Source organism: Caretta caretta, chromosome 3, assembly GCF_965140235.1.
Source record: "Caretta caretta isolate rCarCar2 chromosome 3, rCarCar1.hap1, whole genome shotgun sequence".
NCBI classification, from domain to species: Eukaryota; Metazoa; Chordata; order Testudines; family Cheloniidae; genus Caretta; species Caretta caretta.
The window spans coordinates 191,529,834-191,555,307 of NC_134208.1; the positions used below are offsets into that span (position 1 = coordinate 191,529,834).

At 48.8% G+C, this 25,474-nt stretch overlaps 1 protein-coding gene across 3 annotated transcripts in view; it reads right to left on the reverse strand.

Moving 5' to 3' along the window:
• The window catches only part of USP34 (ubiquitin specific peptidase 34), a 272,897-nt gene that overhangs the window by 130,169 nt on the left and 117,254 nt on the right, over positions 1 to 25,474 (reverse strand). For all 3 annotated transcript variants that reach the window (XM_048842772.2, XM_048842773.2, XM_048842771.2), the window contains 4 exons: positions 8,833 to 8,932; positions 8,481 to 8,640; positions 7,127 to 7,253; positions 6,875 to 7,022 (listed from right to left, as the gene is read on the reverse strand). In XM_048842772.2, coding sequence (XP_048698729.1) covers positions 6,875 to 7,022; positions 7,127 to 7,253; positions 8,481 to 8,640; positions 8,833 to 8,932 — 535 coding nt within the window. The remainder of the gene's footprint in view (positions 1 to 6,874; positions 7,023 to 7,126; positions 7,254 to 8,480; positions 8,641 to 8,832; positions 8,933 to 25,474) is intronic.

Below are 25,474 nucleotides of genomic sequence, written 5' to 3' on the forward strand. Positions count from 1 at the left end.
ACCTGTAACAGGAGGTTCTTTGAGATGTGTGGTCCCTATCTATATTCTACTGAGGGTTATTTGCATATGCCATGTGCCTAGAGCGGGAACTTCTCAAAGTAATAGTGTCCATCAGTCCACTCATGCACCCTGGTACCACTTCATGGTTTCACCAGAGGCAATAAAGGGCATGGCAGACCGACCACACCTTCAGTTCCTTCTCCACAACTAATCTACCAAATCCAGAGCAAAGGTGAAGGAAGGAGGGATTGGAATACAGGTAAGTAAACACCTCCTCTTTGAGTGATGGTCCCAATTGTATTCCACTAAGGATGATTAACAAGCAGTACCTTGATAGGAGGAGGGTGCGAGGATGATGATGGAACAGTAGAATGGAGGACCGATGGACCAAACAAGGCAACCATCACAGAATCTTACACCAGGGCATAGTGAGGAAAAAAAGGCATGCACTGAACTCCATGTGGCTGGCTTATATATGTTCATAAGGGGCACATAATGGACCAGGGCCATAGTTGATGCTTGTGCTCTCATGGAATGGGCCCATATCCCACCTGGTAGGGACTGCCATGACAAGTGATTGCACTGTGGAACCCGCTCCAAGATTCTCTGGGTGAACAAGGCCTGCCCCTGAATTCTCTCTGCTATGGCAATAAATAGTTTAGGACACTTCCAGAATGGTCTCGTCCTCTGTAGGTAAGGGGCCAGGGCCCTATGTATATTAAGGGAGTGAAGCTGTTGTTCCTCCTTTGAGGTGTGCAGTTTGGGAAGGAAGGTGGGCAAATGTATGGGTTGGTCGAGGTAGAAGCAGGAAACCACTCTCAGTAAGATATGGGATGTAAGTGCAATGAGACTTTGTCCTTATGGAAGGTAGTGAAAGGAGGATTGGCCATCATGGCCCCAGTTCACCAATCCTTTCTGCAGAGGTAATAGTGACCAAGAAAATGACCTTCATGGAAAGAAAAGAAAGGGAGCAAAAGGCCAGAGTTTCAAAGGGCAAGCTCATCAATGCCATAAGGACTAGGCAGAGGTCCCACTGAAGAACAATAGGCTGAACAGCAGGGTATTTGTATACAAGGCCCTTCCAGAATCAGGCAGTTAAAGGGTGAGTGAAAACCAAATGCCCCTCCACAGGAGGATGGAGAGCACTGATAGCCGCTTCATGCACTTTAATGGAGCTGAGAGCGAGCCCTGAGGCCATCAGACACAGTAAGTAGTCTAAGACCATCAGGATGCCCACAGCCTCAGGAGCAAGACCTTTCTGCTGGGCCCAGGAAGTGAAACATATCCATTCGAATTGGTAGGATCATCTCATGGAATCCTTCCTGCTACTCGAGAGGACATTTCCCACTGCCAATGAACATTACTGTGCCACTGGAGGTGTCCATCCAAAAACCAAGCTCCCAAATGAAGTGTCCGTGGATCAGGATGCCTGAACCTGCCATTGCGTTGTGTGAGCAGTTCTTGGAACATCGGAAGCGGAGGATGGTTTGACATGCGGAGAAGAGTTGGAAACCAGAACTGGCGAGGCCAGAATGAGGCAATCGGGATGGCCGTCACTCTCTCTCGTCACAGTTTGTGAAGGACATAGGACAGGAGTGGTAGGGGAGGGAAGGTGTAAATTATACGATCGGACCAGTTGATGACCAAGGCGTGGCCCTGTGAATTGTCACCAAGCCCTCCCCTGGAACAGTACTGGATTATTCCTGGGGGAATTCTGCATCACTGTGCATGCGCAGAATTCATGTTCCCCACTGATTTCTTTGCTTCCCTGCAGAAAAATGGCTTCTAATGGGAAAGCAAAGAGAAGCCACAAGAGTGGCAGCACCCTGGCAGTACAGGCGAGTCCATTTGGGCGTCCAGAGCAGCTGGCAGGGGGGTGGAGAGGGGATAGGCAGTCGTGTGTGTGATTGTGACACTCGGTCCCTCTTGCTCGCTATTGTGATATGCACAGTGTGGAGGGGCAGGGCTTTGGGGTGTTTCTGAGGAGGCAGGTAGGAGGTAGGGGGCAGGCTCTGTCCCCTCTGGCAAAACCTGGGAGAATTCTGCACCACTGCGCAAAGCAGAATTTTACAGAAATTATTAAGCGTGCAGAATTTCTTTTCCCCCAACAGAAATGGGCTGCAGTGCTGCTAGCTGCCACTAGCGGCCACTGGACCCAGCAGAGCCCAGCTCGCACAAGGAAGACACTGCTGGGGGGAGGAGAGGGAGCTAGAAGGTTCCTGGCAGCTGTAGTTCCCAGCATGCCCTAAGGGAAGGAGAGGGTGGCACGCAGGAAACTCCATGCAAGCCTGTTACCAAGCATCAAGCTGTTTCTTCTTGTGGATCCCTAGCCTCGGGGTAGGGGGAGAGAAACAGTAACTGGGTTGTCATAGGGATTTCTTTAACTCTACTCCTGGGGGAATTTTCGTGTGTGTCTGTATTGTTACAGACATACTTGCTGACAAGCATTTTGAACTAAATTACCAAAATAATTGAAACCGGCATGATTATGTAGTGTTATTTTGACAAATAAAATTTGCAGAATTTTAAAATATTGTGTGCAGAATTTTAAATTTTTTGGCACAGAATGCACCCAGGAGTAACTGGATGCACTTGCTGTTGGCATGAGAGGAAAAGAGATCCCTGACCAGGGTCCCCAACACCCAAAAACATCAGTGATTACCACGTCACCCAACTCCTATTCGTAGTCGGTCATGAAATTCCTGCTGAGCGCATCGGCAATCATATTCTGGGTCCCCAGGAGATAGGTCACTGACAATAGGATATGGTGTGCATAGCATCACTTCCACAAGCATACCACTTCCACACTCTGTGCTGGGGACCTTGTCCCTCCTTGCTTGTTTATGTAGTAAACCGCAGTGGTGATGTCTGACATGAGAACATGACAAGAGTGGATGGACGGTAAAAATGCATGGCATGCCCTGCGTACCACCCTAAGTTCCAGAGTGTTGATGTGCATCCTGGGTTCCCAAGTGTTCCAAGTTCCCTGTGTCATGTGATCTACCACGTGAGCATCCCAGCCGTCAAGTGACACATATCCTTTATAATCGTCATGCTAGGCAAGGATGGAAGAGAGGGCATTCTGGAGGAAACTTGGAGTGGATATGTCCACCATTGAAATGAGAAGATGACTTCTTGTGGAATGGTAAGAATGGAGTCCATGCGCTGGTGCATAGGGGAGCAGCCATAGTTGTAGACAGCAGAAGCCATGAACAGAGTGAAGGCCTTGACATCTGTGCACACTGCCATATGACCTAGGAGAGGGACAGAAGTTCTGGCTGAGACCGAGGGGCTGGATGTCACTGAAGTGATCAAGTCCAGCAGTGTCTGGAACCTGTCCTTCAGGAGATTAGCACATGTGCATGTCGATGGGTATGCCAATGAACTCCAGGAAATGCATAGGATGCAAAGACAATTTTTTGACTTTCACACTCATCCCTAGAGAGTAGAGGAGTAGAAGGAGCTGGGAAATCAATTCTTGAGCTACCATTTTGGACCATGCTGCCAGCAGCCAGGCATCCAAGTAGGTGAACTGTTATCATGGAAACCTACGTAAAGACTGCTGGAGCAGTGGTAAGTCTGAATGGGAGAACCCTGTATGAGAAGTGCCAAGGACCCACCGTGAACCTCAGGAACTATCTGTGGGTCATGTGGATGTTGACGTGGAAGCAGGTGTCTTGCTTATCAAGAGCCATAACCCACTTGGCCTTTTTCTAGTAAGGGAATGATGGTCGCAAGTGTGACCATGCAGAACTTTGGCTTGCAAATGGAACAGTTGAGGCATCGGAGATCCAGGATTGGTCTCCATCCTCCCTTCTTCTTGTGTACCAGGAAATAATTGGAATAGAACCTTGTGTCCTGAAAGTTTGCACAGACTGGCTCTACTGCTCCTCTCCGCAGTAGGGAATCCACCTCCATGGCAAGGAGGGAATCCACTTCCACTGTCGAGAGCGGAACCTGAGATGAGACCGTTGCGGGGGATGTGGAGGAGGTAGCATCATAAACTCAATCGTTATAGCCAAGTCGAATTACATCCAGGACCCACTTGTCCATTGTTATCATGCTCCATTCTGGCAGAAAGTTTGAGATTGCCTCTGAAAAGGGTGGCTGGCAAGAGCGCTGGAGTGCAAAGTGATTGACAGCGCCCTAGATGCACTCAGAAATATTGCTTATGAGAAGATAGTGTGTGCTGTGTGGAGGATGGCCTTGGTGGGCCAGAAAGATGGGATCTTTGTACCTTTGGGCGCTTCTGTGGAGGCTCAAAGACTTGCTGGTGGTAGAAATGGGGAGCTCTGTAGAGTTGTGTAGTTAGCGGGCGATAACATTTTCTTTTGGACGCTGATTTATAAATGCTTAGCAATCGCAGGGTGGCCAGAAGGCAGCAGATCCAATGTAAAAGAGGGGGCTATCTAAGCAGGTGAGTGGACCAGAGCACATGGAGACCTCATCCCTTCCAGGGCAAATAGTTCATGAGGTCCAGGGACACACTGGAGTCTCTCCAGCATCAATGGTACTCGGTCCACGGATGGAAATGGAGCTGGTTAGGGAACCTCTCTCAGGACCGACGATCCACGAGACATTGGTGAAACCGATGCAAGAGGGGTATGGTGCCCAGGAACCAGGACCGGCACATCCGTCAAGCAGTGCAAATTCTTGTCACCCTTGTGGGCCCTGGAACACACCACTCCTCCATGGCTGGAACTCATGGACAATGCAGCATCTTTACTGGATCTGGAGGAAGACTTATTGCCATGCTTCTGTGACTCATGGCTCGGCCTCAGTGCAGGATCCATAGCACTGGTCCCAGCTGAACCAGACTGAGACTCTGCAGTAAGAGGCGCACTCTTGGAGTTCTCAGGCCGATGTACAGGGAGGGTTCCCTGGCCAGGATCCGACTGCAGTCCCATGGCTACCCCCATGAGGTGCTTCTTAAGGTGAAGGGAAGGAGAGGCAAATCCTGCACCTAGATGCTGCATGGGCTTTCCCCAAGCCGTACAGACAGCACTGGTACGCATCGCTGATCGAAAACGAGCGAGGGCAGGAAGTGCAGCATAATCCAGTATATAGATACAGGTGCTGGGCAGGGGGTGGGAGGTAGCAGGAAACCACCAAAGCAGCGTCCCAAAGTCCTTAATCCTAAGAAATTACTACAAACACTAAAACTACCACAAAAACAATAAAACTCTATGTACACGAATAAAAACAGTTTTTCTATAAAGACTGGAAAGTGCATCACCAAGGGTGAGAGAACAGCAGAAGCTCCAACTCTGAACATGCAGCGCTGAGAAGGAACTGAAAGCGAAGTTGGTCTGCCCTGCCCTTTATCGCCTCGGGTGAAACCACGAGGTGGCACAAGGGCGCATGCGCAGACTGACTGACACTACTACTCTGAAAAGCTCCAGCTTCATGGCACTTGCGCATTACCGTCAGTGGATACAACAGGGCCCATCATTTGGGGAATAAAAGTTATGCGCACACATCTGAAAGTTAAAGTACTAGGGTCAACTCCTTAAATACTTACTCAGTTTTTACACAATTGCTAAAATCAAGCAAACTCCCAGTGAATGAACTGAGTCAAAAAAACTACTTAAGGATGCCAGGATTTGGCCCTTTAAGCAGGAGGATAGTGAAAACATTTACATATTCTGTCACCATGAATGAGGATGCTTTTTGTTGAAACTTGAATTGTTGAACACAACTTGAATTTCCACCTTAATTAGAATGACAGAGCAACCATTTCAGAGTTTCCTAATAAACAGGAGCTGGGTTTAGCAGAAGCTTTACAATACCATTTAAACAGACATGGCTAAAGTAATCAATTTCTTTAACATCAGGCATAAGTAAGGGAAAAAGGATTAAAATATTTCTATTTAATGAGAAAATGGTATCATCAACTGCATCACACAAGTCCAAATCCTGTCCTCAAGTAAGCATTTGTGTAACATATACAATTATTAATATTATTAATATTTATTAGTTGGAACCCCAGCGATGGACCAGGACCCCATTGTGCTAGGTGCTGTACAAACACAAAACAAACAAATAGTCCTTGCCACAAAGAGCTCACGGTCTAAATACAAAACAAGAGACACCAGATGGATACAGACTGGGACTGTAAGGAAACTATTATACAGTATTGGTCTGCAAGGTAGGCTATGGTCTTAGCACACCAGAAGCCTAACCAATGTCAAATTTTTATAGGCATCCTGTAGGTAAAGGAGAGCTTTGAAGGAGCATAACGAGGAAGATGAGAATAAGCAAATGATCAATTTGGCAACAGGATGTTCAGTAATAAATTAACTATTTTAACATAGTTGCAAAAAGACTGAAAGATGCAGTAAAGGAACTCACACCTGAATAGCAGTTAAATACATATTTGTGAGCCCAACATACATTCTGAGTCCTAATTATTTACCTATACAGAGTCATAAATATGCATGGCACATCACAAAATATAAGATGGGTCTCCACTCAGAGGAGTTTACTAACTAAATAAGACATAATAAAATGAATAAAAAGAATAATGGCAATGGGGAAAGGAGAATATAATCGTGGAAGGAAGGGAAGAATGAAAAGTTACAAGTAATAAAAATCGTGTGATGTGAAAAACCATGTGTATATCCCTTGTTACTTCTGAATTTTCTCTCTCTACTTTAAAAGAAACGGTAACACTTACAAAAGCACTGTTTAATAATGAAGTGTGACAGGCTAATGCTAGTTATGAAATAAATGGAGCAAATGGAATAAAACCAACAGTGATACTTGCTATTTTTCCTTAGGTACCCTAATCTGTCAAATACACATCATCTTTCAACCTCTATGGACGATCAATTAGCCAAGCACAAGCTATGGCTAAGAGTATTGTACAACTTACCAGGGAAATCTCCTTTCCGGCTGCTTTGGCCAAACTCCTGAAGCTGAGCTTGCTGGTTTATCTGTTCTTTCTGCAAATTTTCATACCAATGGGTAACCTCAGCCCTTAGATCTGCCACTTGATCACTAGGATACATTTCTATAGTCATCTGAAACATAATGCACACATTTTTTCAGAATGAACAATGAATGTTATGAAACAAAATGATCTAGGAATAAAATCCATTTGGAAAACCAAAGTTCTTTTAACTACCTTGTCAGGAAGTCCAGCTGGCTGACATACAATTCTTAGTGGTAATGATTGTTTATCACTAAGTGCCTTTAAGTGACTGCTGATACCAGTGCCTTCAATCTGCCACTGTCTCAGATGATACGCAAACCTTAAGAAGCATATAAAAATCACACATAAAAACACCAAATGTTTTTGTTAACATCTGTTTAACTCAAAAGCCTGACAAACAGTAGGAAGACAAGAAGGCTGAGAAAGCTCCCAGCTCCACTTCTCTGGTCCTGCAGAGATTCCGACACAAAAAGAAAAAAGACAAGACTTTGTAGTCCTGATATTGCTTTAGTTTAAAACAAAACAAAAAACAAAACACTTTCCACCTTTTTTTAAACATCATGAATAGGGCCCTACCAAATTCACAGCTGTGAAAAATGCATCACGGACCATGAAATCTGGTCTCTCCCCGTGAAATTTGGTCTTTTGTGTACTTTAACCTTATACTATACAGATTTCATGGGGGAGATCAGCATTTCCAAAACTGGGGGTCCTGAGCCAAAAAGGGGAGGCGGGAGAGAAGCAAGCTTCTTCTGGGGGGAGGGTCACAGTATTGCCACCCTTACTTCTGCGCTGTCTTCAGAGCTGGGTGGCCAGATAATGGCGGTTATCTGCCATTATCTGCTCCGCTGCCACCAGCAACACCATGGCATGGTATGGTATGATTGCAACCCTTTTGCGCTGCTGCCTTCAGAGCTGGGGCCTTGGCCCAGCAACTGCCACTATTCAGCCGCCCAGCTCTGAAGGCAGCAGCGCAGAAGTAAGGGTGGCAATACCATACCATGCCATCCTTACTTCTGAACTGCTGCAGGCGGCAGCGCTGCCTTCAGAGCTGGGCTCTCAGCCAGCAGCCACTGCTCTCCGGTAGCCCAGATGAAGGCAGCGCTGCCAGCAGCAGCAGCGCAGAAGTAAGGGTGGCAATACTGCAACCCTCCTACAATAACCTTATGACTCCTCCACAACCCTCTTTTGGGTAAGGACCCTTACAGTTACAACAATGTGAAATTTCAAATTTAAATATCTGAAATTTTAGATTTTTAAAACTCATGAAATTGACCAAAATGGACTGTGAATTTGATATGGCCCTAATCATGAAACAGCAAAAGAGGACAACCATCTTTTTTTTCCTGGCCAAAAACCTTTAACAGACTAAGCTTCACACAAAATATTTGCAAAGTATGTATTATTATCCCCATTTTACACAGAGGAAACCAAATGAGTAATTTACATCTCTGTTTTTCAGTATTTCACTCAACTCAAATTTCAAATGATAGGAAAATAAATTACAATAAATCCCAACTCAAAATATATTGAAGAAATTGTTTACCTTCTCCTAAAAGCTTCAAGGTGTGTCTTTAGCATTAAAAGTCCTCTTTCAATTATGGTGAGACTCGAGTGGGAGTCTTGCTCAAGATTACTGGAAGCTATCATAAGGCTCTCCATACACTTGCTAATAAATTCTTGTTCTTTTTCCAGACCTGTTTTACCTGCAAGTCAGATATTTAAGTAACTATGTGCCGAATGTACTGAAAACTGCAAGTTTTAGCACTCAAGATTAAAACAAGATAAACTAATATTCTTTAAAAGATTTTCTTTTTAACAAAAAAATGACTAAGATTATTTTGTACAATATCCTTGGATTTTAGTATACCCGTGTAAATAAAACTGAGAACTCTTACCATTAATGTAATAAGAATTGATATACTGGATAGCTGCTCGACTGACATCACCAGACTGTGCTCTTAAAGCAATGCCCCAGAATTGGTCCATACCACACAACTGTTAAGACAAATGAAAAATTTGTCACGTAGTTATTTTCTCTTGGGAATCATCTCTCCCCCAGTTTGAGACATTTACACTGCGTCTTTTCCTGTTAATACTGGAGATACTCCCACAGAATGCTGGGATTGGGCCAAGCCACGAATGGGTGGGACCTGAGCATCTGAAGCACTATGGGCAAACTCTAGATAGGAAAGATAGGTCTGACTATTGGTTTGGAAACAAATGCTACCCTAAGGAACCTTGACAACATTGTGCTATCTACCCAAAAACTTAAGCTCATTCAAGTGATAGTACTATTCAGCAGTGAGACTGTCAGAAATGATGGTAGAAGATCTTAAAGCCAAGTCTAAGTCATCCTGAAAGAAACCCATGGAAGCTGGACTGCCTGATTGCTTGAAGTTAATCTTTGTATCTTAGCATCCATCAGAGAACTTTGTGTAAACTCCTGAGTAAGCAAAAATGACACAAGGCTTGCAAAAAGCTCAGAGAGGAATATCCCACGTTGTTTATAGGACTTGCTGCTCAACAGTCAAACTGTTAGGCCCAGTTACTCTTAAGTGGGATGAAGAAGCAAACCCTGAGATGGGAGATCCTGGCTTGCTGGGGAGATGGAATAAAGATCTCTATGAAAGCTACATTGGGTTTGACTATCACAGCATACATGGCCACTTTCATCTGACCCCCTTTTTAATCTTCTGGATCCCTTTTTCTAGTAGTGGAAAGGGGGGGGAGGGAGGAAGGGGGAAACACACAGGAGACAATTCATCTATCTGTGAGCCAATATAAGACAGTTACTTTTTTCCTAACTGGTGTTCTTCAAGATGTGTGTGCTCGCCACATGCACCAGTGCCAGAAGTTTTTCCCTCAGCAGTAGCTGTAGGGGACCAGCTCTGGTACCCCTTGGAGTGGCACGCAAATGCCGTGGTATATAGGTTGCTGCCAGCTCTCATGACCCTCAGTTCCTTCTTGCTGCAAACTCTGACAGTGGGGAAAGAGGGCGGGTTGTGGAATGGACATGAGCAACACATCTCAAAGAACACCAGTTACGGAAAAAGATAATTGTCTTTTCTTCTTTGAGTGCTTGCTCAGGTCCATTCAACTTAGATGAGACCCAAGCAGTACCCCTCGGAGATGAGTAGGAGTTCACGGATGTGTAGACTGCAACACAGCTCTGCCGAACCCAGTGTCGTCTCTGGCCAAGGAGCACGTCGTGGCTCAACAGATATCCTGGATTGGGAAGTGTGCCAGGAAGGCTGCCGAAGATGCCTGAGCTCTGGTTGAGTGGGCTCTGACGATCGGCGGTGGAGGGACTCCCGCCAACCCATAGCAGGTGTGAATGTAAGAGGTGATCCAGTTAGAAATCCTCTGTGTGGACATCAGGAGGCCCTTCATTCTGTCAGCTGTAGAGATGAAAAGCTGAGTCGACTTATGGAAAGATTATTGTCTGTCTGTTCCGCAAACTGGGCTTGCCCATCGAAGGGAAGGTCTTGCATCAACTGCTGAGCCTCCATAGACAAGCCAGAGAGAAGCGGCCAGGATGCCCGGCACATGGCGACAACCAAGGCCATGGTTCAGGTGGTGGTATCTGCTGCATCCAACGCCACCTGGAGCATCACCCTGGCCAGAGTCGTGCCCTCCTCCATGATTGCCCTGAACTCCTTCCTAGAAGCCTCAGGCAGGGAGCCCTTGAACTTGACCAGGGCTTGCCACATGTTAAAGTCATAACATCCCAGGAGGGCCTGATGGTTGGCCACCCTCAACTGGAGACTAGAGGATAAATAAACCTTACGGGCGTCTAGTAACAAGTCTAGTCTCTTGGGCCTGTTCTACACTGGGGGGGGCGGGGGAGTGTCGATCTAAGATATGCAACTTCAGCTACGAGAATAGCATAGCTGAAGTCGACGTATCTTAGATCGACTTAGAATCACTTATTTCGCGTTCTCGTGGGGTGGGATCGACGGCCGCCGTTCCCCCATCGACTCCGCTTCCGCCTCTCACCATGGAGGAGTTCCGGAGTCGATGGAAGAGTGATTGGGGATTGATTTATCACGTCTACACTAGACGCAATAAATCGATCCCCGATAGATCCATCACTACCCGCCGATCCAGTGGGTAACGTAGACGTGGCCTAGGAGTCCTTGTTCTTAGGGGTAGCTCCACGCCAGGAAGTGCCCACATGCGGTGATGCCCTCCTAGGGGATTGGTGACGGTCCGAGGAATGGTAGCGTCGATCCCTCAACAAATCTCTGGAGAGGTACCATGGTCTTGGAGATACTGGGTACAAGGACTGGTACTCCTGCCAGGGGGGCACGTGCCTCCAAAGGTCTGCACCCGGACGCTGGCGAGCTGCACCTCGAGCCTCTCTACCCATGCCCAAGTTCCAGGGACTGAACGGGGCTGCCCTGCATCTGTCGTTCACAGTCAGAGGCGTGGCAGCTACGGGAGGGCGAGCGCTGGTGGGACGTCCCCTGCGATAGGGAACAGTGCCGCTGTGGGGGGGACCAGGGCGGTCCAGGGAACCGCAGGAGCCGGTGTGGGCAGCATCAGGAGGGACATGATCTCCTCCACCACCTGCAAGGCCTCTGGCGTGGACGGTACCCGGAGCTGGCGGAGGCCTCTGCCACTATCTGGGGTGGCTGGTGAATGGGCTGGGCTATCCCACTCAACCGGACCTTGGGCCCGAGATCCCGACAGGGGTGAAGAGTTGCCTAGCATGGGACCTTGCTCGCACACAGTCTTATCCTTTCCCTTGTGGGAGGTTGTAGAGCAACCTTGCACCATCTTCTTGGGCTTCTTAGCTGGAGCAACAGATGGGGACTGGTGCTGGTCAGTGGACGGACCCGGTGTGGCACTGTGTACTGAGGTCACAGTGCTCGGTGCCAAGTCGGAGCATTGCTTTGGTGCTGGGGTGAGAGTCGACTCCACAAGCTGCTCTCTTAAGTGAATATCGTGCCCCTTCTTAGTCCTTGGCTTGAAGGAATTGCAAATTTTGCACTTTTCACTAATGTGCCCTTTGCCCAAGCAACACAGACAACTGCTGTGTGAATCACTAATGGGCATGGGCCTCTTGTTAAATCCTGAGGACTGGGGCATGCCCTGTCCTGAGGCAAAGTCCCGTTTTGGGAGCTACGAAGTCTATAAGGGATTTACTAACACTAACAGAAATCTATATACACGATAATACAAGAATTAACGAGTTCATACAAACAAGAAAGCAACTGCGCTAGCTGAAGCAGCAACAGTTCCAGTACCATCACTGGCGTCAAGAAGGAACTGAGTGTGGGGGGAGCTGGCAGCGCCCTATATACCACGGTATATGTGTGCCATTCAAGGGGGCGCCGGAGCTGGTCCCCTACAGATACTGCTGAGGGAAAAACTTCCAGCACCGGTGCATGTGACGAGCACACATACCTAAGTTGAATGGACATGAGCAAGCACTCAAAGAACTGTTCCTATTGACCTTTGGTCGTCTTAGCTAATAAAGAACCACCAGGCCTTTTTGTTTGCACTGGATGTGAACAGATCCACCTGGAGGGCTCCCTAAATATCAGCTGCAACAATCCTTGCTTAAGGACCACTCTCAGTTATGTATCTGCCAGCAAATTTTTAGTCTGCATTTTTGTACATTGTATCTTATGATGATCAGATAGATAGAGGCTATGTGACCTTGTGCCCACTTGCTGATTTACGTATGCCACAGTCATTGTGTCATGAACTTGAACCAAGATGTTATCCTTTCTCAAGCGATCCTGGGAACCCTGAAAAATTATCATGACCAAATCTCACCTGTGGCAAGCTGATGTTCTGGAGCCTTTCTGACAACATTTCCTGTATAACATGGCAGCACAAGTAAGCTCACCATCCTGCAAGGTTGCCACATCTGAGGTCAGGACTTTGGAGTACAGATTGTGAATAGAGGATGCTACCACCCCATGGTTCTTCTGTTTTCACGAACTGAGGGTTATAATTACTCTAGATGGCATCTTTAATTTGCTCTGCATCTCTCTTTGGGAATGGTTCCGGGACTTTTAAGAGCAATCCCTGAAACTCTCATGAACTGTCTTGCCCATGGAGTAATCTTTATGCAAGAGACCTGAAGATCTAGGTGTACAGGCAAAACAAATGAATGATATTCTAATGCAGGACACCTGATCAGGATCTTCCTGAAACTTTGCTCTGTCAGACAAACTGACTCTTCTTGTGTCTATTTCAAAGCCAAGGTGGACGGCCCTCTAAGAAGGGAACAAGGAGCTCTTCTTTCCATGTATTATAAACCCAAAAAGCACAGAGGAGTTGCAGAGTTTTCTGCCATGACCCCTTGTGAATCAACATTAGGAAGTATGAAGTAAGTAGAATTTAATGACTTGCTAACTGAGCCTTTCCCCATTATTGTAAGTCTCCTATTCCTTCACAATGACTTGTTCAAAGGAGGAGTGAAGGTAGATGGAAAATTCTGTCTTGGATTTGGATGGAGTTATTTACCCTTGGATTTGGTTGCTTTTTTTTTATCCTGATGAAATCTCGATGGTGGTCACCACCTTTCTCCCCATTGTCTTAAATGTGTATGGAGGAAAAAACTTCTTCTAATCTCTGGCATGGTGTTACCTTGGTCTGAAGCTGACAATTCTCTTTTGCAGGGGATCAGATAGAACCTAATGGAATAAGATGAGTATCTGAAAGGCTTCTTGGTATTTTTTGTGTTTTCTGGTCTTTGGAGACTTTTTGCTCCTTTTGCCTCTTAGAGGATTTTCCCTCACATCTGAGAATCTGTCCTAAGTGGTGTTCCCATTTGAGAGATAAGTCAGAGGGATGGCTTTGAGTCCCTGTGTTCCCCCCATTATCCAATGTATAACTGGAGAGGAAATGCAGGAGATCAATCAGGAGAGCCTTCTCCTGGTAAAAAAAGAAGAGTCACAACAAATGCCAAGGGATTCTACTAACCAGTTAAGAACATGAGAGTGGAGGCCGATACTTTTTACCATTTCACCTTCAAGGTAGACTGGACAGATGGAGGAAGCTGAAAGAATTTTGTACTTATTCTCTGATCATTGAGGAAGGACCTGGCTGCTGGATCCCAAGAAGGCCTAACCCACCATTGCAAAGGTATATCTGGAAGTGCCTTGGGTGGTGTGGGAGCCCCAATGTGCTGTCCTTTATAACCTTTCTGCTGACAAAACAAGAGTCTTTAAGCTGGGAGCAACTATGGCAAAGCTCCTTCCTGTGGCTCCTGAGAGGGCCTTCTCTCAAATGGAGTACCTCTTGGCCTTTCACTTAGGATTTTTAGCCTACTTTACTGAGGAGATAGAAACAAATGGAAGAAATGAGGTCAGCAGGTGGCATTATAGGATATAATCCTCAAAATAATTTCATCACCTAGGTGATGGATAGAGGAAGGGAGAATACATCTCATGTCTGCCCCAAAATTTAGCTTTAAAAATAAACATGGTAATGGAATAGGCAGGAATGATGGGTCAATTCTGTATGCATGGCCTGAGGAAGATAATCTGGCATGAGGCTGGAAGTGATGTGACGAAGCCTTAGAGCCCCCTGGAAAAGTATGAACTGCTTTCAGTATGATTCAAAGGGAGATGCAGCCCAAATCTCTCAGACTGGGGGGAAAGGTCATGATCCACAAACATAACCCTCCTGTAAGCCTTACTGCTAATGCTACACTTTAAACACTAGCAAAATTTAATTATAGAGGAATACTTTGATATCCAGTATTCCTATCAAACACAGGAGGCCCATAGCACTGTTAGCTTTGGTTGGCAACCTCCACAGAAACTGAAAGTCAAAACAACAAAGCTAAGCTGCTGAGGTGAATGATTCAGAGGACACTGCTACACAGTACTTTTCACTCCTCAGTTTCTTTGTAAACTGAAAGCTTACGTGTCATTCTTAATTTGTATTTATATATTGTGGTGCCATAAACGTGTCTATAGAACAGGCTTCAGATGTGCGAAGAGCTTTCAACAGGAAGAAAGTAAACAGCGAATAAATGGAATAAAAAACAAGTAGAGATATGAAATAGTGAATAAAGATAGTAAACATAAACTGAAAGTGTCTTTTCAATCTAACCAATACTTCAGGGAAATAAAGGGCACTGAAGTCTGCAGTATTAGAATATATAAAAAAGTTTAAGGCACACACAGATATCCATCAACAAATTCTTCAAGAAGAGTCAAGATTTTTCAATTTAACATACTGTTGACAAATTTACACAGTATTTTAAACAAAGACTTAAATTTTATAGCAAATAATTAAAGGCTATTTTTCAAAGCAGTTGATAATATATTCTCCTCTCAATTAAATGAATGTAATTATTTACTGAGTATTCTACTTAAAGGGTGGAGGGGTAGGCCTCAAAAGTATGTCCAAAATAAATTGTTTTAGATTTACACTTACATATAAATGAAAGAAATATATGTACCAGAGTGTTTCAAACAGTCACTTAAATTTAATTTGCTAAAAACGTATATGATGAATCTTAGCTACAATATATGAAAAATAAAAATCATTTACTTAAACCATAATACAAACTGTGTGACACAAAAGACAGTTACCTGTTCTGTAACTGGTGTTCTTCGAGATGTGTTGCTTATGTCTATTCCACAGTAGGTGTGTGTGCGCGCCAAGTGCACCGGTGCTGGAAGTTTTTCCCTTAGCAGTACCCATAGGGGGGGGAGCACCGCTGCGACACTTGGAGTGGCGCCTCTATATCGCGCTATAAGGGGAGCCGTGAGCTCCCCCCACCCTTGGTTCCTTCTTGCTGGACAACTCCAAAAGCGGGGAAGGACGGCAGGATGCGGAATAGACATGAGCAACACATCCCAAAGAACACCAGTTACTGAACAGGTAACTGTCTTTTCTTCTTCGAGTGATTGCTCATGTGTATTCCACAGTAGGTGATTCCAAGCTATATCTGTTGGAGGTGGGTAGGAGTTCATGAGTTCCCGGGACATAGTACTACTCTGCCGAACCCGGCGTCATCCCTAGTTTGGGAGACGATCGCATAACGCACAGCAAACGTGTGCACTGAAGACCAGGTGGCAGCCCTACAGATGTCCTGGATAGGGACATGGGCTACATAGGCAGCCGACAAGGCCTGAGCCCTCATTGAATGCACCCTGACGATCGATGGCGGGGGAACCCCTGCCAGATCTTAGCACGCGCATATGGACGAGGTGATCCAGCAAGAAAGGCGCTGGGTGGAAATAGGCTGCCCCTTCATGTGCTCGTCCGAGGCAACGAAGAGTTGCGAGGATTTATGGAACGGTTTAGTCCAACCCAGGTAGAAGGCCAGTGCCCTGTGCACATCGAGCGTGTGGAGGCGGCGTTCCCCATTGAAAGAATGGGGCTTGGGACAGAGCACGGAAAGGAAGATGTCCTGTTCCATATGGAAGGCGGAAACCACCTCTGGGAGGAATGCAGGGTGTGGGCGAAGTTGGACCTTATCCTTGTGGAAGACCATATATGGAGGTTCCGAGGTCAAGGCCCTGAGCTCTGAGACACGTTGGGCCAACGTGATTGCTACAAGGAAGGCTACCTTCCAGGAGTGGTGAGACCAGGAACTCGTGGCCAAGGGTTCAAAGGAAGGCCCCGTGAGGCGGGACAACACCAGGTTTAGGTCCCATTGCAGTACAGGGGATCTAGCATATGGGAAAGAATGGTCAAGGCCTCTCAGGAAGTGGGAGGTCATAGTATGGGAGAAGACCAAGTGCCCTTGCACCGGCAGGTGGAAGGCCGATACGGCCGCCAAGTGTACTCTGACAGAGGCGAGTGCCAGCCCTTGGGTCCTAACGGACACAAGGTACTCAAGGATAAGCTGGAGCAGTGCAGACAATGGGGAGACTCCCCGCTCCCCTGCCCACCTGGAAAATCTGGACCACTTCGCCAGGTACGTCCGGCATATGGACGGCTTCCTACTTTCCAGGAGGACCCGCCTGACTTCCTCAGAACACCTCCTCTCCTCCACGTCTAGCCCCCGAGCAGCCATGCTGTCAGGTGGAAAGCGGCCAGACTGGGATGAAGGAGGCGGCCCTCATTCTGGGAGAGGAGGTCTGGACAAAGCGGCAACCTCCTCGGAGGGGCCGCCAACAGGTCCAGTAGGGTCCCGTACCAGTGTTGATGGGGCCAGGCTGGGGCAATAAGGATGATACATGCCTTGTCTGTTTTCATTTTTTCTAGAACATTTCCTATAAGGGGAAATGGTGGAAAAGCATAGAAATGCTGGTCCGACCACTGCAGGAGGAAGGCATCTGAGATCGCATCCCTTCCCAACCCCTGCCCGGAACAAAACCAGGGGCAACGCTGGTTCTGGCAGGTCGCGAACAGGTCCATGTGGGGAATTCCCCACTCTCAGAAGAGCCAGTGAGTGACCTCTGAGTGGACCGACCACTCGTAATGGGGGGAGAAAACTCTGCTGAGGCAATAGGCCTGTGTATTGCGGGCACCCGATAGGTGGAAAGCCCTCAGGGAGATGTCATGGCCTATAAAGAACTCCCATAAGCTCAGAGCTTCCCGGTACAGAGCCGAGGACCGTGCCCCACCTTGCCTGTTGATGTAGAACAGCGCGGTGGTGTTGTCCGTAAGGACTCTGACCACCTTGCAGTGAAGCTGCGTGATGAAAGCCACACACGCCAACCGTATCACCCTGAGCTCCCTGATATTTATATGGAGGGACATGTCCAAGATTGACCACATCCCTTGGGTTTGCATGTTCCCTATGTGGGCTCCCCAGCCCAACTCCGATGCACTGGACACCAGGTCTATTGACGGGGCCATCTCCCGGAAAGGAACCCCTTGGAGCATGTTGCCCGGGGAGGACCACCATTGTAGGTCGGCAATTACTGGGGTCAGTACCGTGAGGACCTTGCCCAGGCCATCCCGTGCCTGGGAAAAGTGGGAGGCTAGCCATTGCTGGAGGGGCCTCATTCGGAGCCTGGCGTGGCAGACCACATATATGCACGCCACCATGTGTCCCAGGATCTGAAGGCACACCCTTGCTGTTGTCACCGGAAAAGCCATGACCGAGGCGATGAGACCTTTAAGGGTTTCGAACCTGCCACTAGGAGAGAGACTGTGGCCCTTAAGGAGTCCAGTAGTGCCCCTATGAATTCTATGCGCTATACCTTGCTGTTGTCACCGGAAAAGCCATGACCGAGGCGATGAGACCTTTAAGGGTTTCGAACCTGACACTAGGAGAGAGACTGTGGCCCTTAAGCAGTCCAGTAGTGCCCCTATGAATTCTATGCGCTATACTGGGACGAGCATTGATTTGGTCTTGTTTACTAACAGGCCGAGACTGGCACATGTAGACAGGAGCAGATCCACATGCGCCCTTACCTGAGACCGTGAGTTGCCCTTGAGAAGTCTATCATCCAGATATTGGAACATCTGGACCCCTTCTCGTCTGAGGTAGGCCGCCGCCACCGTCATACACTTTGTGAATACCCTGAGCGCCATGGATACGCCAAACGGGAGAACCATGAACTGGTAGTGGTTGGGCCCCACCAGGAAACGGAGGAAGCACCTGCATCTTTCGAAAATACGGATGTGGAAATACACGTCCTGAAAGTCCAGGGCCACGTACCAGTCCCCTGGGTTCAGGGAGGGGATAATAGAAGCCAGGGGACACCATGGGGAACTAGGAGCGGACCATAAACTGATTGAGATTCCGCAGATCTAGGATGGGCCTGAGACCTCCTTTCGCCTTTGGGATCAGGAAATATCGGGAGTAGAAGCCCCTGTCCTGGAATTCTACTGGCACTCTCTCCACCGCCCCAGGCGTAGTAGTCCTTCCACCTCCTGACCTAGGAGGTGAACGTCCTCTGGGTCCCCCAAGCCCACCAGGGATGGGGGCATGGTTGGGCAGGGGTGAACTGAACTGCAACTTGTAGCCCTTGGAAATGGTGTTGAGGACCCAGCGGTCCAAGGTTATTCGTGACCATTCCCCGTGGAAGGCAGACAATCGGTTGCCGAACACAAACTTTATTAGTAGGGAGGTTTCCATGACAACTACCCTGGTGCCCCCCTGCAAATAGTCAAAACTGCCTCATTCCCTGCATCTTGCCCTTAAAGGGCCCAGGCTGTGGGGCAGAGCGGGACTGTTGTTGAGGCCAGTGCTTTTGGTCTCTCAGCCTCTTGTAAGGGGGCTCACATCTGTTCTGTGCAGGGTGAGCAGACGTCTGCGGTTTGGCCTTGTCCTTAGCCAGAGGGACGTATAGGCCCAAGGTCTGCAGGGTGGTGCGAGAGTCTTTCATCCCATGCAGCCTGACGTCCATCTGTTCGGTGAACAGGACTTTCCCATCGAACGGCAGGTCCTGCATGAGGGACTGGGCCTCCGCCAAAAGCCCGGACAGGAGGAGCCATGATGCCCTGCGCTTGGAGATTGTGGAGACCATCAAGCGAGCTGCCGTATCTGCCGTGTCCAACGCTGCCTGCAGGGCAGCTTTGGCTGCAGTCGTCCCCTCGTCCACCAATGCCTTAAAGTCCTTCCTATCCCGCTCTGGGAGGAGTGGCTCAAACTTTGGGCAGGGACTCCCACAAATTAAAATCACATCGGCTCAGTAAGGCCTGATGGTTGGCCACCCTGAGATGAAAACTCAAAGAGCACTAAAGTTTTCTACCGAAAGAGTCTAGTCTCCTGGCGTCTTTTTCCTGGGGGTGGGCGCGGGCTGGCCCTGCCACTCCCAGTGGTTCACAGATTCCACTACAAGAGAGTTAGGTGCTGGGTAAAAGTAGAGGTATTTGTGGTTCTTGGCTGGAAAGAAATACTTCCTCTCAGCCTTCTTGGAAATCAGGGCCAAAGAGGCAGGAGTTAGCCACAAGGCATTGAAGTTGTTGGCTACTCCTTTGTGAAGGGGTAAAGCCACACAGTCCAGCACCGAGGGGGACAGTACATTAAAGAGGGAATCGGACAGGCCCTCCATCTCCTCGGCCTGCAGCTGGAGGCTCGACGCTGCCCGCTTTAGCAGGTCTTGATGCGTCCTGAAGTCTTCATGTGGAGCAGAGGGCGGTGGTGCCATGATGGTGTCATCTGGTGCAGGAGAGGAGGCCGGCACTCGGCTGTGGGCCTCAGCCTGTGCCAGGGGATCAACCCCCAGGTCAAAGTCCAGGCACAGAGACGATGACTCATGACCTGTCGACTTGTCCCTCTACCTAGATGAAGCCGATGGGCCCTCGGATGCCCCGGCCACTGAGCGGGTTCCCGCCTGAGTGGGCATCGGCAGCCACGGTGCCCATTGACACCACTGTCCCTGCCATGGGGCCCCTTGCCACTGTCCATGCTGAGGGCACGGTGGCGCTATCTGGTCCGGCTGAGCGGTACGGCCCAGCAAGGGGCGGCTGGGTGCCGAGGCCAAGGTCACCACCGACCGAATGGTACCATAGGAGCAGTGGGGGTGGCGGTGCCTACGATGCTGTCTTCCACGGGACTGGGACCTCGACGTCAAGGACCGGTACCCGCCGGAAGTACTGTCTCGAGACTTGCTTCAGCGCCTGGAGCTGCGGTGCGGGTGACGTGCGGCAGGAGCCCTGTGTGCAGCGCCTGACAGAGCGGGAGCTCCAGCCTTGACGTCAGTCGTGCCAAGACCGGCTTAGATAGCTGCATCGTGAAGAGGAGCGCCTGCTTATCTCAGTGCCTGCGCGCGCTGCTGCATGCAATGGAGGGACCTGGGGACTCCTGCCCAGATGGAATCCTGGTTGGTGTCGAGGGTGGTGGACACGAACTGCAAGTGGACCGGTCGCTGCGTACCGAACAAGGTAGAGAGCGGTCTTCAGAGTGAGAGCTGCGCTGTGCTGGGGAGGCCTGTCGAGCGCCCAGCTGCGGTTTGCCTCGGGACCGGGGGCCCGCCACTGGTGGCGTCCCGGGCACCGGCAAGCTCAGAATGTCTCATGTGGCCTGCAGAGCCTCCAGCGTTGATGGCATCCTGACCGCGGGAGAGGCGCGTGTCGGCGCTGCTGGGCTACTCCGCTCAGCACTAGTCGGAGGTTTTGAGCCCGGGGGGGACCGAGGGCTGCCCAATGCAGGACCAGGCTCTCCCACTTCCTTCTCTCAGAGCCGCTGCTAAGTCGAGCTCTTCCTTTGTTTCTTGGAAGGGGAAAGGTGCCGACTGGTGGAGTGGGCTTCACTGTGCACCGACGATGCGAAGCCCGGTGCCGAGTCCACACGGGGTACTGGAGTTGGAGTGAGCGCCGATTCGATGAAGAGAGCACGAAGCCAGATGCCTCTCTCCTTCTTAGTTCGCAGCTTGAAAGACCTGCAGATCTTACAGCGTTCACTCACATGAGTTTCGCCCAAGCAGTGGAGACACTCAGCATGCGGATCACTCCTTGGCATGGAACAGTGACAGGAGTCACACAACTTGAAGCCTGGAGCACGGGGCACGCCCCGGGCCCACTCTAACAACTGAGAAACTACTTTCCACGAGTTACTAACAACTAGCTAAAGGTACCCCTAAGATCAACTGGAAAGGCTGCAGCAACGCTGGAGCAAGAAGTTCTGATGCACCTTCACTGGCGGCAAGAAGGAACTGAGGGTGGGGGGAGCTCTCGGCTCCCCTTATAGCACAATACAGAGGTGCCACTCCTCCCTATGCGTACTGCTAAGGGAAAAACTTCCTGCACCGGTGCACGTGGCACACACGCACACCTACTGCGGAATACACATGAGCAAGCACTTGAAGAATAAATATTACTACTTAATATACAATTTATATCCACTAATTATTAGAAATCTTTACTCAGGTTTAACAGTGGTGTAATAGATACACAGAATACTTATTTACAGCTGGGGTAGTACATTATTTTTTGTCAAGGTTCAAATTTCTTGGTCAAGGTATAGTCAAGATCCAGACACCCACCCACCTACCCAGCTCCTCTCCATAGCTCCTGATTGCACAACCAATTTCCTGCCAGCTCCCCACCTGACCTGACAGTAGGGTGACCTTATTTCCCTAAACTGAAAATGGGATGCACAGGGCTGGCTTGAGCCACCTGCTGTTGCCACACCCCTTCTTCCTCCAAATGGTCCTGTGCCCCCAACTGAGCCGAGTGGCAGAGATGTGGGCTGGAGGAAAAGGAATTGGTATGAGCTGGGATATATGCAGCAAAGGAGGGTGTGGGTGTGGGTGAGTACTTCTGAGCTCAGAGCCAGGCAGTGAAGCTGCTGGCCTTTGATCCAGCTAGTGGGGCAATGCCCCTTTGGGGACTGGGATAGCAGAGGGAGTGAAAGAGACTCTGGTAGTGGTAGGAAACAAGGAGACTCCAGAGAGTAGCCATGGGGAGATGTGGGGAGGCCAGGATGTTGCAGAAGCGGATGACCGTAGGCAGACTGGGGAGGAAAAGAGGCCAGTTGGGGCGGGAGGGGGCTCTGTGGACCAGCCCCGAAGGATGGGGGTGGGAAGGGCACTAGGCCAGGGTGGGGACACCGTGGACATGAGGCTAGGCAGGAGGAGTCCGAGTGGGGGAGGGGGGTGCTGTGCTAAACTCGATGCCCCAGCACAAGTGGATGCTGCGGGACCCTGTCAGGCACTTACCAGCCAGGTTGCCCAGTAGGGCCCAAGGCCGCTCCATAGTCCAGCCAGCCCCGCTGTCTCCAGGGAAAGCAGAGAAGAATTTGAATTAGGGCCCAGACAGCCCTCTGATTGAGTTGCAGAGTGAGCATGTGACACCACATCGTTCCCTGATTGGAGAGACAGGGCGTAGTGGAGACACAATAAACTGCTCATGGGGGGAGGGGTGTGTCACTGCTTCCCCCACACATCCCTGTGCTACTGCCAGTGTGGCTGCGGCTGCACAAGCAGCCGCCAAGGACACACTGTGCCCTGCAGCCCAGCCCAGCTGTTAGACCCCGGCTGGGGAGCAGCCATGGCGCCACACGGCTCCAACCTGTACGGTCCACTGAAAGTGTCTGGAAGTTCAGATTTGGCCCTTGGTCTGCCTATTGACTACCTCTGCCCTACAGTAACTGTGGTTCTTTGAGATGTTATCATCATGTTGGATCCCACGGTACATGTGCATATGCCTGATGTCCACAATCTCAGTATCTTTTGAACACCAATTGCCATGAGGGTTGTGCACGTGCTTTGCGCTTCCTCACACTACTCTGAGGGCATAAAGGATGGAGTGGTCAAGAGTCTCCCCCAGTCCCCTTGCAATTCATGCAAATGTAGATTCTCTGACTGTAAGGCCAATTCCTAAATCGCTATTTTATTTTTCCAGGGTTGTTGTTTGGCCTCCATGTTGGTACCTCTTCTTGTTTGTTAAGTTGGTGCCCTTTTGAAATTAAGGCAGTAATTGATCATATGTAACAACTGTAATCTGCCTAGAGACAGGAGGTTATATAAGGACTTAGCACACAGCACTCTGTGATGTCCACCCCAGTAGCAGTCGAGTATCTAATGTGTGTGATCCAAGCAGAGACGTCAAGTCAAGACCAAAAGACCATATAAGAAGAGCAGAAGACCTATTTACCTGTTGTTCCCGATCGTTCCTGATTTCCTGCGCTGTTCCTGTGTATTCCCGAGTTCCTGTCCCTGAGTCGTGCATGATCCTGTTCTGTACTATGTTTGCCAGGGACATGGTAATGTATTAGTTTTCTTGCTTTATTGTATACCTACCAACCATCTGTATTGCTTGGGTTCCTTGGCTTCAAGCTTATTCGTTTGTTAACATCAGAGTCCTTTATTGCTTGTTCACTGTTATTGGTTATGGAATCCTTTGTTTAATAAACCTTGTTCTGTTCACACCTTTACTTTTGCCTTCTAGTACACTGACAGTCATCATCACCTGCAGTGACAGATACGGAGGATGAGGGGGGAAGGGCGTGTATCTGGTTGACCTGCTAGAGGATGTGTGTTGTAATAGTAACTTGACTAGCCCATTAACATGACCAGTGGGTAAATATGTAACAGGCCATTGAGAAACTTCAATACCTGCAGGTGAGACAAGACCAAGCGCAGCAGTATAGGATGATAGCAAGCCGAAACAATTGCAATGTGGACCTTAATGGAGCTGAACAAAAGGCCAGAATGCTTTAAACGCAAAAAGAAATCAAGGATCTTCGGGATCAGAGCCGGCAACAGGTCCAGATTGTGTTGGGCTGCCCATATAGAGAACCCCTTCCATTCTGAGGAATAAATCTCTCTCGTACACAGGTCTTTCTGCACTGGATCAGGATCTCTTTCAAAGGTATTGAGCCAGCTAATATCTATGAAGTCAGATTAAATGACTTCAGGTTGCAGTGTTGTGCTTCTGTAAATCAGGTCCAGACATTCTGGGAGCTGGATAGGGGGATGGAGGGACATCTCTAGTAGGTCTGTCAGGCAAAACTGTCTCAGCCAGTAGGGAGCTGCAAGGATGACCATGGCTTTGCCCTGCCTGATTTTTGGATTTCATCTTTGGAATCACGGGAATGGATATACGAGGCTTCAATTCCACAATAGAAGGAAGGCATCCAGAAATGAACACTGGTTCATGCCCGCTGTGCAGCAAAAGTTCTGGAACTTGATGTTCTCCTTGGTGGTGAACAGGTCTATTGTGGGAATCCCCACCAATAAAATATCAGCTCAATGATGGATCTGATTTTATTTAGTTTACTAAACAACGGTAGTGACAGAACTCTGTACTCAAGAAAATAAGCTTTCACTGACATAAGAATGGCCATATTGGGTCAGACCAAAGGTCTATCTCACCCAGAATCCTCTCTCCCGACAGTGGCCAATGCCAGATGCCCCAGAGGGAATGAACAGAACAGATAATCATCAAGTGATCCATCCCGTCGCTCATTTCCAGCTTCTGGCAAACAGAGGCTAGGGACACCATCGCTGCTCATCCTGTCTAATAGCCATTGATGGACCTATCCTCCATTCATTTATGTAGTTTTTTTGAGCCCTGTGTGGACAAAGTTCCTCCTCTACCTTGGTGGGTCTTGCGCTTATTGGCGTATTTGCTTGCCTTGGAGCTTCACGGCAGCCCTCAGCTTGGCCGTTTTTCTGAACCCACAGTCCAGTTCGACTCTTCCTGTGTCTGACTTGTGTCAGAAGTTGGGAGGTTTGGGGGGAACCCGGGCCCGCTCTCTACTCCGGGTCTTCATTGTCTCCAGAGGGTTCCTGATTGTTCTGTTACCTTACCCAGGGAAAGGGTCCTGATTAACCTGGGGCTAAGGGCTGCATTAAGGAGGCTGTGTTGATGAGTATCTGAGTGTTTGTTGTGAGGACAGTGTGACTGTGTGCTGTGTGCTTGACTGGTTGTTTGAAAAGGGGGGGAACTGGGTGTGCTTTGTTCCAGGTGAGCCTTAAGTGGGCCTGACTGCACAAAAAGCCAGTCAGTTGCGAACCAGCTGAGCAGCGAACAGCAGAGCAGCTAACAAAAGGAGTTTGCCAGGGAGTTTGCCTGGGGAGAGCCCACTGAGGCTTACATCTTGCCGGATTCTCTGAGTAATTACTACAACTCCTGAGGAAGCTCGTAGAAGGGAGATAATATGGATGGGGGGTGTTCAGCTGTTGTGACCTGCACTGGATGTGCTATGTTTGTCTT